At 43.1% G+C, this 15,944-nt stretch overlaps 1 protein-coding gene and 1 long non-coding RNA gene across 2 annotated transcripts; one reads left to right on the top strand and one right to left on the bottom strand.

Moving 5' to 3' along the window:
• Window positions 1-581: 581 nt before the first annotated feature.
• LOC119287373 (phenylacetaldehyde reductase-like) lies at window positions 582-5,143 on the top strand. Its single transcript, XM_037566912.1, has 7 exons — window positions 582-603; window positions 1,038-1,295; window positions 2,094-2,263; window positions 2,449-2,637; window positions 3,539-3,701; window positions 4,374-4,563; window positions 4,791-5,143. Exons 1-7 carry the CDS (start codon window positions 597-599, stop codon window positions 4,948-4,950), a joined length of 1,137 nt encoding a protein of 378 aa, XP_037422809.1. The 5' UTR covers window positions 582-596; the 3' UTR covers window positions 4,951-5,143.
• Window positions 5,052-7,657, bottom strand: LOC119287374. Its single transcript, XR_005140850.1, has 2 exons — window positions 6,594-7,657; window positions 5,052-6,347 (listed from the first exon to the last, which is right to left on the bottom strand). It is a non-coding gene; the product is annotated as an uncharacterized LOC119287374 (long non-coding RNA).
• Between the last annotated feature and the right edge of the window lie 8,287 nt (window positions 7,658-15,944).

The raw sequence follows: 15,944 nt of genomic DNA, 5'->3' as shown, positions 1-15,944 counted from the left end.
TGTAAATATAATTGTGTCAGTGTGATTCCAAAAAGGGATGCTACGATAAAATTTCCAATTAAGTAGATGTAAGCATAATTAGGTGTAACATTCGAGGATCCATATTACTTGAAGTTTGATCGAGCACAAATGACATATATTACTGGAAGTTTGTTCACGCACATATGAAATATATAACTTTCTATGTGATCATCACTAATCTAATTATACATTAACTAATGTACACGTATCTATATAAAAATTGTTCCAAATCCAGAAAGAAATGACATATAGATGTACCTGGTGGATTGTAGAGACTCATGTATGGAACCAAATAATGGAATTTCTCTCTCTTCCATAGCTTCTTCCATTGTAGTGTCCTGATATTAACCTCATAGATGCCAAGGTCCGCAGTTATGAAAATGATATCACTGCCCTCCACAGATCCAATCAGTTTAAGCCTTTTGGTTGGATTGTGAATAGGGATAAGGTTCATGAGTTCGACGACTCTATGCATAGTCCATGACACAATTCCATTAACATCCAATTTTCTTGACCATATGTTGAGGGTTACCTTGTCCACATGCGCAAAACCCAAACTGCCATCCTCCAATGCCATGAGGATAGTGGAACCGCTAACGATAGCCCCGGACAATGGTGCATCAATCAACGATAAGTAATTAGAGCTCAAGTCATATTTGAGAATTTCTACACTATCATCATCATCGTGTATAAGCATGAAGTGAAGTGCGTTTTCAACAAGGATGGAGGGCATTGAGTCGATGAATGCATCAGGTGCAAGTTGTAGACTAGAGCATATATCGCTCCACTCAACATCAGAGCATGACTTGCTCCAGTCACTTGTCACCGGCGCGGACACACATGCGTGTGCAATACAATTGTCATCGTCTGTCATGTCAAGGCCCAAGAATACCACTTGGAAGGGCCCTGCATTACGGAACGGGTCTAATTAGACGCGTGGCGTGGCCGTGTACGTGTACGGTGACGACTTGGCCGACACGGTGGCGCCCCACCCATGAGGACGCTGACCCTGACACTAGTTTATCTCTCTCCCCTTCCCCTTTCCCTGTCTGCGCTCCACTCCACAGTCCAACTACCCATCCTCTCCTCCCGAGTCCCGAGTCTGCAGCCAAAGCAGAGCACCACCCAGCCGCCGCCGGAAGAGCACGAGGAGATGAGCTCCGGGACGGGGAAGGTGGTGTGCGTCACCGGCGGCTCGGGCTACATCGCCTCCTGGCTCGTCAAGTTCCTCCTCCAGCGCGGCTACACCGTCCGCGCCACCGTCAGGGACACCGGTCAGTACTCAGGACCCCACCCAACCCCCTTCCTTCGCTTTCGCTCTCCCGGACTGCTCTAGGTGGTGGATCCATGGTTATCGGCTGGTTATTGGTCTCCGCCGCGGCGAGGGATTCATGGATTCAGTGGGCGAGGGACTAGGTTTTGTTCAGGCTGTGAAATTGGAACTGATAGTACAAGGAAGAAGAAGAAGAAGAAGCTGACTGAATTTGTTAGCATGAGTGAGTGGCATGAACTCAACGCCATCTCCGTACTAGTATTATTGTAAATCTTAAGTCTACAATAGTCAAGGGGCAGCCATTCTGACCTGTGAATTTAAAAATACACAACTGATTTTCCATAACACTGTTGCTGGCGTGTTTTGCTGCGACAGTCAATTATTTTCGTTATAAATCTTTTAGATTGTTGGAGTTCAAAATTAACATAAATTCCCTTGTATTCTACCGAGTTAGTTACCAATAGCATACTGTGATTGCTAGTGTTGGGGACTCCCTTAACATAATTCTGGCTCTGGCTCTGGCTCTGTCTCTGTCTCTGTTCACTCACTCCCTACTACTACAGCTATATATCCAAGTCTAAATACAGAGTCAAGTGGCAGCCATTCTCACTTCTGAATTAAAGACTACACAAGTGAGTTCTCATAATAGTGTGGCTGTGACAGTCTATTTTTTCATTATAAATCTATTAGATTAGATTGTTGGAGTTCAAAATCAGCATAAATTGGCACTAGGTGTGTTTTCTTTTTAATAAAACATCGCATGCCCAGTGCTAACTGAACTGACCGTTCCTTCTTTCAGCCGACCCCAAGAAAACATTGCACCTGCAGGCCCTGGATGGAGTCAAGGACAGGCTGCACTTGTTCAAAGCAAGCTTGTTGGAAGAAGGCTCTTTTGATGCTGCCGTTGCCGGCTGCGATTGTGTCTTCCACACGGCTTCTCCCTTTTATCACAATGTCAAGGATCCCAAGGTTAGTATCTACTATATCATGACCATCTTGTGCAAAGTTACAGACAGCATTTGCTTGTTCCTTATGCATGTGCACGGGCTAATGTTTTCAACAGCTAAAACTGTTTATGATGTTCAGTTAGTAAATACAACAGCTTCACCGGACGTTTGTTCTGTGTACTTATGTGTGTCTTTACTGTCTTGCAGGCTGAGTTACTTGACCCAGCTGTCGATGGAACGCTCAATGTTCTCCGTTCCTGCAAGAAAGCCTCTATCAAGAGAGTGATCGTAACCTCATCCATGGCTGCTGTTGCCTACAATGGGAAGCCAAGGACTCCTGATGTAGTGGTTGACGAGACATGGTTTTCAAGTGCAGAAGTCTGCGAAAAGAATAAGGTAATATGTCTTTCTGTGCTCATAGACCTCTGCTTGTTTTTCACATATGGAGTGGCAATCACGTTAATAAAATATACTATCTGGCTTTGATTGCTCTATATGTCTTTCACTCCGTCTGCACTGAAATGCCCTTATTTTGTCTACTTGATGACTTTCATACCAATTCTGCAAATGCATTGTGCGTATGCACCTCTACTGAAATAGAATCTTCTTAGGATAAGAGGGTGATACCATTTTTATTGAAGACCTTAGTTTTGTGTTTTCACACAAGGATGTAGGTTGAGTACAATGACACACAATCAATAATCCACAACAAGAAGTTTAAGAATAGGAAAGTAACTGTCAATTGATCTTATTCCATCTTTATTTGTGTCATACTATACTATGCTTGGTTAGTGTTCAGGGATTTTTTTTATACCTGGTTAACTCAGCACTAATGCCAGTATGTTATAGATGGTCAGTCTCTGTCTACTGTTACTAAGCAATTGCATAACAACTCTGCATCTACACACTGGTTAGTCAAGATTATGCTGAATACTGCCTCATAGATGTTGAAGCGACATACAATGCCATATAACTGACATCTGCACTTGTAATCATAAGTACATCACTATTATTACTGTATAACTGGCGCATGCACTTGCCATTATAAGTACATCGTTCTTCAGTGGGGATATGCATTTGGTTCCTCATACTGACTATAAGCTGCCATAATTTCTGCTTTAACAGGGTTCTTTTGATATTTGTTTGCTAACTTGAAAATTACATTGCTTCATTTAATTTTGTATACAAATCTCAAAACTTTACTTCCACATCCTTTTGTATTTCAATTTTAAATCCATGGTTGACTGTACGTCATTTATGTTCTCATCTTGTTATCCTGAATGTTCGTCTGCTTCAGCAATGGTATGTGCTATCCAAGACCCTTGCCGAGGAGGCTGCATGGAAGTACGCAAATGATAATGGATTAGAAATAATTACAATAAACCCAACAATGGTCATCGGTCCCCTGTTGCAGCCTACACTGAATACTAGCACAGAAGCAATATTGAAGTTTATAAATGGTATGTCCGTATGTGCCTTGATAATTAACTTTCTATAGGTTAACTCTCTGCATGTAAAGTAGAGCTCTGTTTTGCCCTATACCCATTTTGCATTTCTCATTTGTTCGAGAGAATACCCAAGCTCGAGATATTCCAATTTCTATTAGCCATTAGCACAATTTCTGCAAACAAACTCAAGATATTTCAAGCGATGTTGAATTATGTTTCTTTCATTTCCTTGTGTGTGTGTGTGTGTGTGTGTGTGTGTGTGTGTGTGTGTGTGTTTGGCACTGGCAAAAGCAATGTGAGATATTGCCATATTGGAATGATTTTACTCTTCATTGTTTGTCTAGCTAATAGGTACATATACAGTGAATGTTATGAATCTTTTGAGAAATATCAAGAGGACTCTGTTCAATTGGACATTTGATTTGTTTACAATGGGGGGTCTGCCTATGGTACCTTTGTGTTTCTCTCTGGCTTTGCATTCATTTATTTGGATACTTGGAGCTTCAGAGTCATGAATATATTCTCATCTGGCATAGAGGATGTTTAATGACCAATGGAAAACATGAACTGAATTGTTACTTGTCTAAAAAAAGGGTTAAAATTACAGTGGTTGTGCCAAAAGAAGTCTACTCTAACAAGACATTTCTGGACAGTTGACAAGAAATCCTTGGTGTTTTCATGCAGGATCATCTTCTACATACGCCAATTTCTGCTTTGGATGGATAAACGTTAAAGATGTTGCCCTGGCACATATCCTTGCATATGAAGTTCCTTCAGCAAACGGAAGATATTGTATGGTTGAAAGAGTCATTCACCACTCGGACCTTGTCAAGATCATTCACGAGATGTATCCTGAATTTCCAGTGCCAGACAAGTAAGTTAACATTCAAGTGAATCCCTTGGAATTGAATCGAGAACAGTATACTGTTGGAAATTATTAGTTGCTTGTTTCTTGGTTTGTTTCTTGTTGAGGCTTCAGGGACATAATAGATGTTTTCCCAATCATGCATTTCTCAACATTGTAGAGAGCACCTAATCTGTTCCTTTGCACCATATGGCGACGGGACCCCTGAAGTTAGTTTTTTCCTTTCTTGTGTGCAGGTGTGCAGATGATGCGCCGTTTGCCCCAATCTACCAGGTATCAAAGGACAAGATAAGAAGTCTGGGCATGGAGCTGACACCCCTGGAGACGAGCCTCAAGGAGACTATCGAGAGCTTGAAAGAGAAAGGATTTGTCACTTCTGAGTCGAGCCATCTGTGAAACTTTCTTTGCTTTGGCACCACTAGTGGCAGACGCTGGATGCACACATGTTTATGTGCACCTGAAATAAATCGAGGCATAGTGTATTCTTGAGACATGTATTTGTGGATCTGCTGTGTTTCAATGGATTCAAGTTCCTAGACATGTATAACCAGTACACAAGAATGTATGATGAACGCTTCTAGAAAGATTATCCATCCTGTATTATTTCCTGACGCCTTTTGGAACGCATGAATACGAAAACAGATAGAAAGAAATAACAAGGGATGGTATATTCAAACATACCTGATACGCATGATGTGGTTGGAAGGAACTTTCACAGAACAATACCGTGGCGAAAAATAGAAGACTGAAATGCGCTACGATCTACAAGGGTGCTGTGAAAGATAGAACAGTACTGGCCCTAGTGGAGGTTCAGTTCAGGAACTTCTGAGTTGAGAGAACAGCTATGTTGAATCGATAAAATATAACCAGCGACAACAACGATCATTTGCCGTTTACAGATCTTCAGGCTTGAGAGATGGTTACATGCAGGTAGAGGGAGGCACATCTGAATACTGCAATTGTGGGTCTGAGAAGAGGTTGAGCAGGTTACAGGTGAAACTCTGTTCTAACCAATGTACACTACTACTTTCTTCAGGAAGCATCAGGGAAACAGAGGTTGGTTGTCACATTATCCCCCCAAATGTAACAACATATTTCATCTCTTTACATGGCTAAAGATGCACAACCAATAACGAACACACACCTAACAGGTTTCTGGAGCTACTGAAGCAATTAAAATCTGTTTGAGATCTTCATAGCCATGCAGCCCCATATCCTATAGTTCACTGAACTTATAGCTCGAGATCCAGTTCACGTGCTATACTCTTCAGCAACATTGCTTGCTAAAAAACAGAACTTAAATCCATCAGATTATTCATTAAGAAAAAACCAGCAAGCCAAGGTGCAAAAAGGTTTATCATACCATCTCTCGGGAAACAGAAACCACTCCCTAACTGTGCATCTTTTGAGAGATGAATTTAAAGATTGGATCAAAGCTGGGACAGGGCAAACTGTAGAGTTTTTAAAATGGTAATACCGGGTTACTGTCTGCAAATGCTTTTTCAAGTAAATTCTACAACAGGGTACATCAAATTAGAGGTTCATTACAAAGATAATCAATTCACTCGGCCACTAACACGGGAGATTATCAAGCTAACTGACAAAAGCTACCAACAACATGGGAAAACAAGCAAGCACCGTTGCACCAAAAGGGCTACTGAATGATGACATAATTCATCAGGACTTCGCGAGACCCCTGTTGCCTCCAAGTTTGTCACCTATCTTGTTGATGAGTGTAGCCTCGTACATATTCAACCACACATTCTTAATGCGCCGCGTCACCGGGGGTCACCCTTTCCGCAAACATAGGTTTGTCAGTATGATTCTAGAAGGGGGATTACATGATACTGTATAAATTGCAAATTAAGCATAATTAGTTGTAACCACACGGCACTCAAAGTTTGTTTGCACCCATTTCAAACATAACTTTCAATCCGACTAGGCATTCAATGTTTTGTTTATTCCACTAACTTGTATGGAGTATTATTTAAGAGTTGTTCCCACATCGCAAAAGAAAGGACATATAGATACAAAGATACCTTGTGAATTGTAGAAACTCGTGTATGGGATGAAAACTTGAAACTTTTCTCTCTCCCACTGTAGTGACTTCAGATTAATCTTGTAGATTCCAAGATCCGTGGTCACGAAAATGATATCGGTGCCTTCCACAGATCCAATCAGCCTAAGTCTTTTCTTTGGATTTCGAATGTGAAGGATGTTGTTGATATTGATGACTGTACGCTGAGTCCATGATGCAACTCCGTCAGAACCCATGTGCCTTGACCACAGATTGAGGATTAACCCAACCACATGTGCAAACCCCAAACTGTCATCCTCCATCGCCATGAGGATAACATCATCAGCAAGCGGCATATGAATCAATGATAAGCAATTAGTGCTCAGGTCGTACTTGAGAATTCCTACTAGGCGATCATCGACGCAGTCACAAAGCTTGAAGTGAAGTGTGCCTTTGGACGAAGACAGGAGGCGCTTCGTGGATGTACACATCGGAGTCAAGTTGAAGGCCGGAGCATGGATTGCTCCAGTTATCAAAATGAGAACGGTATATGCTCAACAAAATGGGGTTGCTGTGGTCACCTGTCACCGGCAAGGTCACCCACGCCTGTGCAACACAATCATGAGCATCAGTCTTGTTCAGAGCGATGAAGACGACCTGGAAGGGCCCTGCGTGGCACGTACTGTGGTCACAGCCGCTCGCAGCGCAGAGCACTGCTGCCCCATAGCTGTTGTCCACCAGGACGGGCGCATCCAGCTCCCTCTGGCAGCCCATCATGTTTATAGCCTGCATCGCCAAGGAGAACACGACCAGGGCGGCAGTCCCACGCATCATATTCCCAGTCCCCCAGTCATCGTCGGGAATGCACGGACGAAATTTCGGTAGCGGCCGCGAAAGCGAGCGCCGGAGAGGAGGCCAAGCCAGAACTTGCTGGCAAGGGAGGCGCGCACAAGGTGCTCAGCCTCGTCCGGCGGCAGGCGGAGGAAGATCTCCTCCAGAAGCTCGGCCGGCAGCGCCGATGCGGGTGGCGGCATGGAGGGTCGAGGCGGCGAGGGTTTCTGGTGGGGAATTTTTGAGCTGCGGCGGCGGCGGAAGGGAGGAGATAGATCTGGAGATAATTCCTTATTTGACTTCTTTCTTAAAATCAGTTTCCTTTTTTGCCCTAAAAAATTTCTTCCTCTTTTGACACTCAAACTTTATTTTATTCTCTTTATAACCTTTCCGTCAGTTTTAACTACGAACACCCCCTTTTTTAGGGAAAAACAACAAACACCCTTATGTGCAACATGAAAAGTCCTTTCTACCCCGCATTAGCCCGCTGAAAAAGCAGAACTGCGTGTGATCGATGTGGCCCCATACCTTCTCTCCTGATTCCCCACCCAAACCATAACTCTATGACGACATGGAGGGCATGGAGGGTCGAGGCGTGAGGGTTTGGGGAATTTTTGAGCTGCCGCGACGGCGGAGGGGGAGATAGATCCAGAGAGAATTCTTTGGGGGTGTTTGGTTCCAGGGACTTTTTGTGTTGGGACTAGAAAAAGTCCCTAGCAAAGCAAACAGGGTGGGACTGTTTTGGAATTTTTTGCTAAAAGTCCTTAGAAGCACCTTCTTGAGAATCTTTTTTAAAAAGTCTCAGGGACTAGAAAAAGTCCTGAGACTAGAGAACCAAACACCACCTTTATCTGTCTCTTTCTTAATATTTCTTCCCCTTTTGACACTGAAACTTTATTTTATTCTCTTTATAATATTATGTTAGTTTTAACCACGAACACCTTTATGTGCAACATGAAAAGTCATTTCTACCCCGCGTTAGCCCACTGAAAAGGCAGAAGCGCATGTGATGTGGCCCATGCGTTCTCTTCTGATTCCTCACCCAAACCCTAAGGGCTCCTTTGATTCAAAGGAATTATTTTGGATTTTTGGAGGATTGAAATCCTTAGGAATTTTTCCTATGTCGGCCCTTTGATTCATAGGATTGGATTCCATAGAAATTTATCCTATGGAATCTTTTGTACTATATTTCATAGAAAATCTAACATCCACTCCAACCTCTTTTTACAATTTCTTTGTTTTTCATGTGGCATCAAACACTCTTTGCTAATCCTATAGGATTCAAGTTGACATGCCACTGCAATCCTATACTTTTCCTATTCTTACATTTTCAAAATCCTGTGAATCAAAGAGGCCCTAACTCTATGACGGCGGCGGCGGCACGAGACACATAGGGACGGTGGCGGCGGCGGTATGGCAGAGGGCATGGTCAAGGCTGTTGCGGATGGCGCGGAAGACGACGACGAAGCAACTACTACAGAGACCTGAGAGCGCTCTATGCGCCGTCGAGGAAGGCCACGACCATACAACGGACTCGCTTTGGGCGACAACGGTGGAGCGCGGACGGGCGAACGGCGGCCAAGGAGTAATTGAGGAGGGGCAAGGCGACGCTGTGCAGCGGCGAAGCGCGGCCAAACAAAACTGTTGTACATGACTGAAACACATAGTAGCGGTCGGAGCTTGTGAGCACAACACAATGGAATTTTAAGTGTTGAATTCACCATCGATGCTAAGGGCATGTACAATGGTTGATAAGATAGTCTTATTTTAAGTTTTGCATGTAATTTAGAGATGACAAAGAAAAATGTCTATAATGGGTCATCTCTTAGCCTTATCTTTAATAACTAGCAATTCCTAAAAATATAATGAGACATATTGTGCTAAGAGATCATCTCTTGTCTTATCTTAAATAAGAGAAGACAAGCCTTCTCTTATGAGTTCTCTCTCCTCCACCTCATCATTTATTCTACGTGGCACTTCTAAGATAGCACTATTGTACATGCTCTAATATTAATCAAAAGCAAAATTTAAGTGCAGCTCGTGTCCACCGAAAGTAATTAAGGAAACCACAATGACCCGGGCGATCCCTCTTGTCCGTTATATTTGTTTTCCTTCTTGTGTGTTATCAACATCTTTTTTTTGGGCAGAAATGTGGTTGATGTAATAGTTACAAGAGGTCCAGTACTACTTTTTGTGTATGTACATGTGCACTCGCCCCTTCTACATATGCATAATTTCAAAGCATCTTTTACTGTACATTTTGTTTCTTTGCTCGGTACAAAATGTATTGCAAGTGTTGTTCGTTGTTTTTTTTGCTTTGTCCAAATATACTGTATTCCCTCTACAGACTCAGTTTTTTTTCCTTTGTTTGAATATAACACAGACAGTTATGTACTTCCTCCGTCCGCGAATAAGTGTACATCTAGCTTTTGTCTTAAGTTAAAATTTTAAAATTTTGATCAATTTTATAGAAAAGAGTAGTATCATATACGATATCAAATTGGTACATTATAAAACTACATTTTAAAACGAATATGGTGATGCTAATTTAGTGTCATAAATGCTGTTACTTTTCTTTATAAAGTTGGTCAAAGTTTTAAAACTTTGACTTAAGGCAAAATCTAGATGTACACTTATTCTCGAACGGAGAGAGTATGCAATAGTGATAGTCTGATGCCCTTTTAAGTGAGCAGGTAGATGAAGCAAAAAAAAAAAGCAGAACCCTATCTAGTGAGTAAATTGCAAAAAACCACCACATTTGGGGACGCGAAATCAAAAAACCACCACCTTTCGTTTTTTTTATTGCAAAAAACCGCCATTTTTGTGCTAACAGTTTGCAAAAAACGCTGATTACTCGATCAGTCCCGTTTGAGGGCAAACCTGACGTCCAGGGCCCGCTGTCAGGTGCCACGTGGCCTGTGCGCACACGGCGCCCGTCAAGCGTCGTTAGATGGCGCAAGAGAAAACCCTACCGGGTCGAACCCGGTCGACCATTCCCCCCACTCCCCCCAAATCCCACCGCGCCGCCTCCTTCCCGCTCACCCCCGTCGTGTTCACCCATGGCCACCGACGGCGGCGGCGGCGGCTCTGCCGGAGATGGCAGGGACGACCGCGGGAACTCCTCTTCCCTCGACGGCGGGGACAAATCTTTCTCCCATGTTCAGTGTGCGCGCACGCTCGTCCCTAGTGCGGCCGCGTGCGACGGTGGACATGAGCGCCCCCAGGAACCCGGCAGCTACGACATCGAGATGTCAGCGGCGGCAAGGTTGGCGCAGGTCTGGAAGGCGAATCCGCATAACAGCCACAACTTCACTTCTGGTCTCGGCGGCGTAGAGTGAGTTCTGTGTCGCTGTCTGTACATTTATTTGCATTATGTGTTAGAAATTAGGGTTTCCACTGCTGTTTAGGAACTATGGTTTATAAATTTGTGTTGTCACTGCTGTTTAGGAACTATGGTTTATAAATCTGTGTCGCTATTTCTACAATTTAGGAACTAGGGTTTAGAAATATTGGTTTCAGATGTGAACAAGCTGTCCAAATTTTTTGTTGAGGATAATTACTGTAATTTGGTTCACTAGATTTCAGTTAACTGAACTGAATTTAATCAATTTATTGATTCTGCAATATTGAAAACTTAAATTGGAGAGAAATATAAGTTAACTGATTTGGTATTGCTTCAGTGTACTGTTAACTGCATTTATGTGAACATGATATATATTGAATTTAGAGTAGATTGAATTGTCAGTTAACTTATTTGGTGTTGATGTAGTGTACTGTTAACTGAATTACAATGAGCTGAATATATTGTTAACGTAATATGATGTGCTCTGTTTTGTGTTTGCAGTCTGGATGATGACATATGGGATGTTCGGTTTCATTTCCATGGCTGTGACAATTTGGAAATGACCTTATGTCAGTCAGATATTACCTACATCAATCTTTTAGCTCTTATTGGGACAGAGGGGTATGATGAGAAGGACTCCATGTACTATGTGAAGGAAGATGGTTTAGGAATTGAAGGAATGCAGCTGATTAAATGTACTGAAGATGTAGAAGAAATGCTGGAATTATATGAGGAGAAAAGGTGTATCACTATCACAGTTATGAAAGGAAGAACATCACTTAGGCCACAGTTGCACATCAACAATGGAGATGAAGTTGAGAAGCAGATACCTATTTTAGAGATTGGTTCACCTAAAGTATATGATATAGATGATGCAGGTGTGCTCTATCCAAGTCAGTCCAGTGAAAGAGCAGAGTGCTCTGTTCCTACTATAAGTGTGTATACACAAGATTCTATTGGAGATTACCTTTTCACTCAGGAGAGCTGCAATGTGAGAAAGGGGAAGGACATTGCAGGTGTCAATGAGCTAGATGCATTTATCAATGAGTTTGCTGATGACATGCCAGTAGTGCAAGAAGTTCAAATGGAGGAGGAGGAAATGTTTGTGGAGAAAGAAGTTAGAAATGCTGACAGCTCTGAAGATGATGATGAGAGTTCAGAATCTGATTATGGCATGGGGAAGGATGTAGCTGGAGAGGAAGTGGATGATGATGCTGATCTCCACCAGAAAATAAAAGATTTGAAGAGGAAAAGAGAATTTGAAGGGGATTCAGAGCCAGAGGACTTGTTTTGTGAGTCTAACGAGGAAGAGGAATTTGTTCCACCAGAACCTTTGCTTAAATTGCCAGTGAGGAGGGGCCCAACAAGTAGATCTCATTGCAGCTCTCAATCTGCACTTGAGGCTGACTATATCCCCTCAAGTGATGAAGATATATATCAGCCACATCCAGATGATTCTGATGTAGAAGTGGAGGTTTATATGCCCTCAAGTGGTAGAAAATCCAGGGCAAAGAAGAGGAAGGCCAGGCAATGGTATGATGAGAGCAGGTTAACCCCACAGGAGCAATTTTGCTGGCATTTGTGTTTTCTAGATGTGTACCAGTTCAGAAGAGCTTTGGTTAACTTGCATGTGACTCAAAGGAGGAATTTTCATTACCACAGAAACAACAAAGACATGATTATAGTTGACTGTGTTGAGAAAGGATGCCCCTTTCACATGGTTGCTTCTGTAATTGGTAATGAAAAAACTTTTTGTATTAGGAAATTGCAACTAGAGCACACCTGTGCTCCATCTGGTGAGAACTGCAAGGTACCAACAAGGTTTGTAGCAAAAGCAATTGAGGATAGCATGAGGACAAATGCTAGAGCAGGACTTGAAACTGTCACAGAGAAGACAAAGGAGAAATTTGGTGTGGAGGTTGGAAAGAACAAGGCCTATAGGGCAAGGCAGAAAGCTCTTTCAGTTGTCCAAGTGAAGGAAATATGCCCTAGAGGCAATAATAAAGTTATTATTTATTTCCTTATATCATGATAAATGTTTATTATTCATGCTAGAATTGTATTAACCGGAAACATAATACATGTGTGAGTACATAGACAAACAGAGTGTCACTAGTATGCCTCTACTTGACTAGCTCGTTAATCAAAGATGGTTATGTTTCGTAAACATGAACAAAGAGTTGTTATTTGATTAACGAGGTCACATCATTAGATGAATGATCTGATTGACATGACCCATTCCATTAGCTTAGCACACGATCGTTTAGTATGTTGCTATTGCTTTCTTCATGACTTATACATGTTCCTATGACTATGAAATTATGCAACTCCCGTTTTCCGGAGGAACACTTTGGGTGCTACCAAACGTCACAACGTAAATGGGTGATTATAAAGGAGCATTACAGGTGTCTCCAAAGGTAGATGTTGGGTTGGCGTATTTCGAGATTAGGATTTGTCACTCCGATTGTCGGAGAGGTATCTCTGGGCCCTCTCGGTAATGCACATCACATAAGCCTTGCAAGCATTACAACTAATATGTTAGTTGTGAGATGATGCATTACGGAACGAGTAAAGAGACTTGCCGGTAACGAGATTGAACTAGGTATAGGAATACCGACGATCGAATCTCGGGCAAGTAACATACCGATGACAAAGGGAACAACGTATGTTGTTATGCGGTCTGACCGATAAAGATCTTTGTAGAATATGTAGGAGCCAATATGGGCATCCAGGTCCCGCTATTGGTTATTGACCGGAGACGTGTCTCGGTCATGTCTACATTGTTCTCGAACCCGTAGGGTCCGCACGCTTAAGGTTACGATGACAGTTATATTATGAGTTTAGGCATTTTGATGTACCGAAGGAGTTCAGAGGCCCGGATGAGATCGGGGACATGACGAGGAGTCTCAAAATGGTCGAGACGTAAAGATTCATATATTGGATGATATGGTTAGGCCAAGGGGTCAAGCCCATGAGGCTTTAGGTCGGTGCAAAAGGAGTTTTGCGGAGGCCAGGGGGCCAAACGCCGGAGTCCCTGGCGTCTGGCCCTGGGCCAGACGCCGAGGCCCATGGCGTCTGGGCCAGACGCCAAGGTTTGTGGCGTTTGGTCCTGGAGTCCGAGTGGGACTCTTGCCTTTCGGGCAAAACCGACTTTGAGGAGGTTTTTGCTCCAAGTTTCGACCCCGGGGCTCAACATATAAATAGAGGGGCATGGCTAGCACCAAAGACACAACAAGCTGATCCACGTGATCTATTCCTTAGCCGTGTGCGGTGCCCCCAGCCACCATAATCCTCGATAATACTGTAGCGGAAATTAGGCGAAGCCCTGCTGCTGTAGTACATCAAGATCGTCACCACGCCATCGTGCTGACGGAACTCTTCCCCGACACTTTACTGGATCGGAGTCCGGGGATCGTCATCGAGCTGAACGTGTGCTCGAACTCGGAGGTGCCGTAGTTTCGGTGCTTGATCGGTCGGATCGGGAAGACGTACGACTACTTCCTCTACGTTGCGTCAACGCTTCCGCAGTCGGTCTGCGTGGGTACGTAGACAACACTCTCCCCTCTCGTTGCTATGCATCACATGATCTTGCGTGTGCGTAGGAAATTTTTTGAAATTACTACGAAACCCAACAGTGGCATCCGAGCCTAGGTTATTTATGTTGATGTTATATGCACGAGTAGAACACAAGTGAGTTGTGGGCGATATAAGTCATACTGCCTACCAGCATGTCATACTTTGGTTCGGCGGCATTGTTGGACGAGACGACCCGGACCAACATTACGCGTACGCTTACGCGAGACCGGTTCCCCCGACGTGCTTTGCACATAGGTGGCTTGCGGGCGACAGTCTCTCCAACTTTAGTTGAACCAAGTGTGGCTACGCCCGGTCCTTGCGAAGGTTAAAACGGAGTCTATTTGACAAACTATCGTTGTGGTTTTGATGCGTAGGTGAGATTGGTTCTTGCTTAAGCCCATAGCAGCCACGTAAAACTTGCAACGACAAAGTAGAGGACGTCTAACTTGTTTTTGCAGGGCATGTTGTGATGTGATATGGTCAAGACATGATGCTAAATTTTATTGTATGAGATGATCCTGTTTTGTAACCGAGTTATCGGCAACTGGCAGGAGCCATATGGTTGTCGCTTTATTGTATGCAATGCAATCGCGCTGTAATGCTTTACTTTATCACTAAGCGGTAGCGATAGTCGTGGAAGCATGAGATTGGCGAGATGACAACGATGCTACGATGGAGATCAAGGTGTCGCACCGGTGACGATGGTGATCACGACGGTGCTTCGAGGATGGAGATCACAAGCACAAGATGATGATGGCCATATCATATCACTTATATTGATTGCATGTGATGTTTATCTTTTATGCATCTTATCTTGCTTAGATTGACGGTAGCATTATAAGATGATCTCTCACTAATTATCAAGAAGTGTTCTCCCTGAGTATGCACCATTGCGAAAGTTCTTCGTGCTGAAACACCACGTGATGATCGGGTGTGATAGGCTCTACGTTCAAATACAACGGGTGCAAAATAGTTGCACACGCGGAATACTCAGGTTATACTTGACGAGCCAAGCATATACAGATATGGCCTCGGAACACGGAGACCGAAAGGTCGAGCGTGAATCATATAGTAGATATGATCAACATAGTGATGTTCACCAATGAAACTACTCCATCTCACGTGATGATCGGACATGGTTTAGTTGATTTGGATCATGTAATCACTTAGAGGATTAGAGGGATGTCTATCTAAGTGGGAGTTCTTAAGTAATATGATTAATTGAACTTAAATTTATCATGAACTTAGTCCTGGTAGTATTTTGCAAATTATGTTGTAGATCAATAGCTCGCGTTGTTGCTTCCCTGTATTTATTTTGATATGTTCCTAGAGAAAATTGTGTTGAAAGATGTTAGTAGCAATGATGCGGATTGGATCCATGATCTGAGGTTTATCCTCATTGCTGCACAGAAGAATTATGTCCTTGATGCACCGCTAGGTGACAGACCTATTGCAGGAGCAGATACAGACGTTATGAACGTTTGGCTAGCTCAATATGATGACTACTTGATAGTTTAAGTGCACCATGCTTAACGGCTTAGAATCGGGACTTCAAAGACGTTTTGAACGTCATGGACCATATGAGATGTTCCAGGAGTTGAAGTTAATATTTCAAGCAAATAC

Source organism: Triticum dicoccoides, chromosome 4A (assembly GCF_002162155.2).
Source record: "Triticum dicoccoides isolate Atlit2015 ecotype Zavitan chromosome 4A, WEW_v2.0, whole genome shotgun sequence".
Lineage (NCBI taxonomy): Eukaryota > Viridiplantae > Streptophyta > Magnoliopsida > Poales > Poaceae > Triticum > Triticum dicoccoides.
The sequence above is the reverse complement of the archived record's forward strand: the minus strand, read 5'-3'. Positions and strand labels throughout refer to the sequence as shown.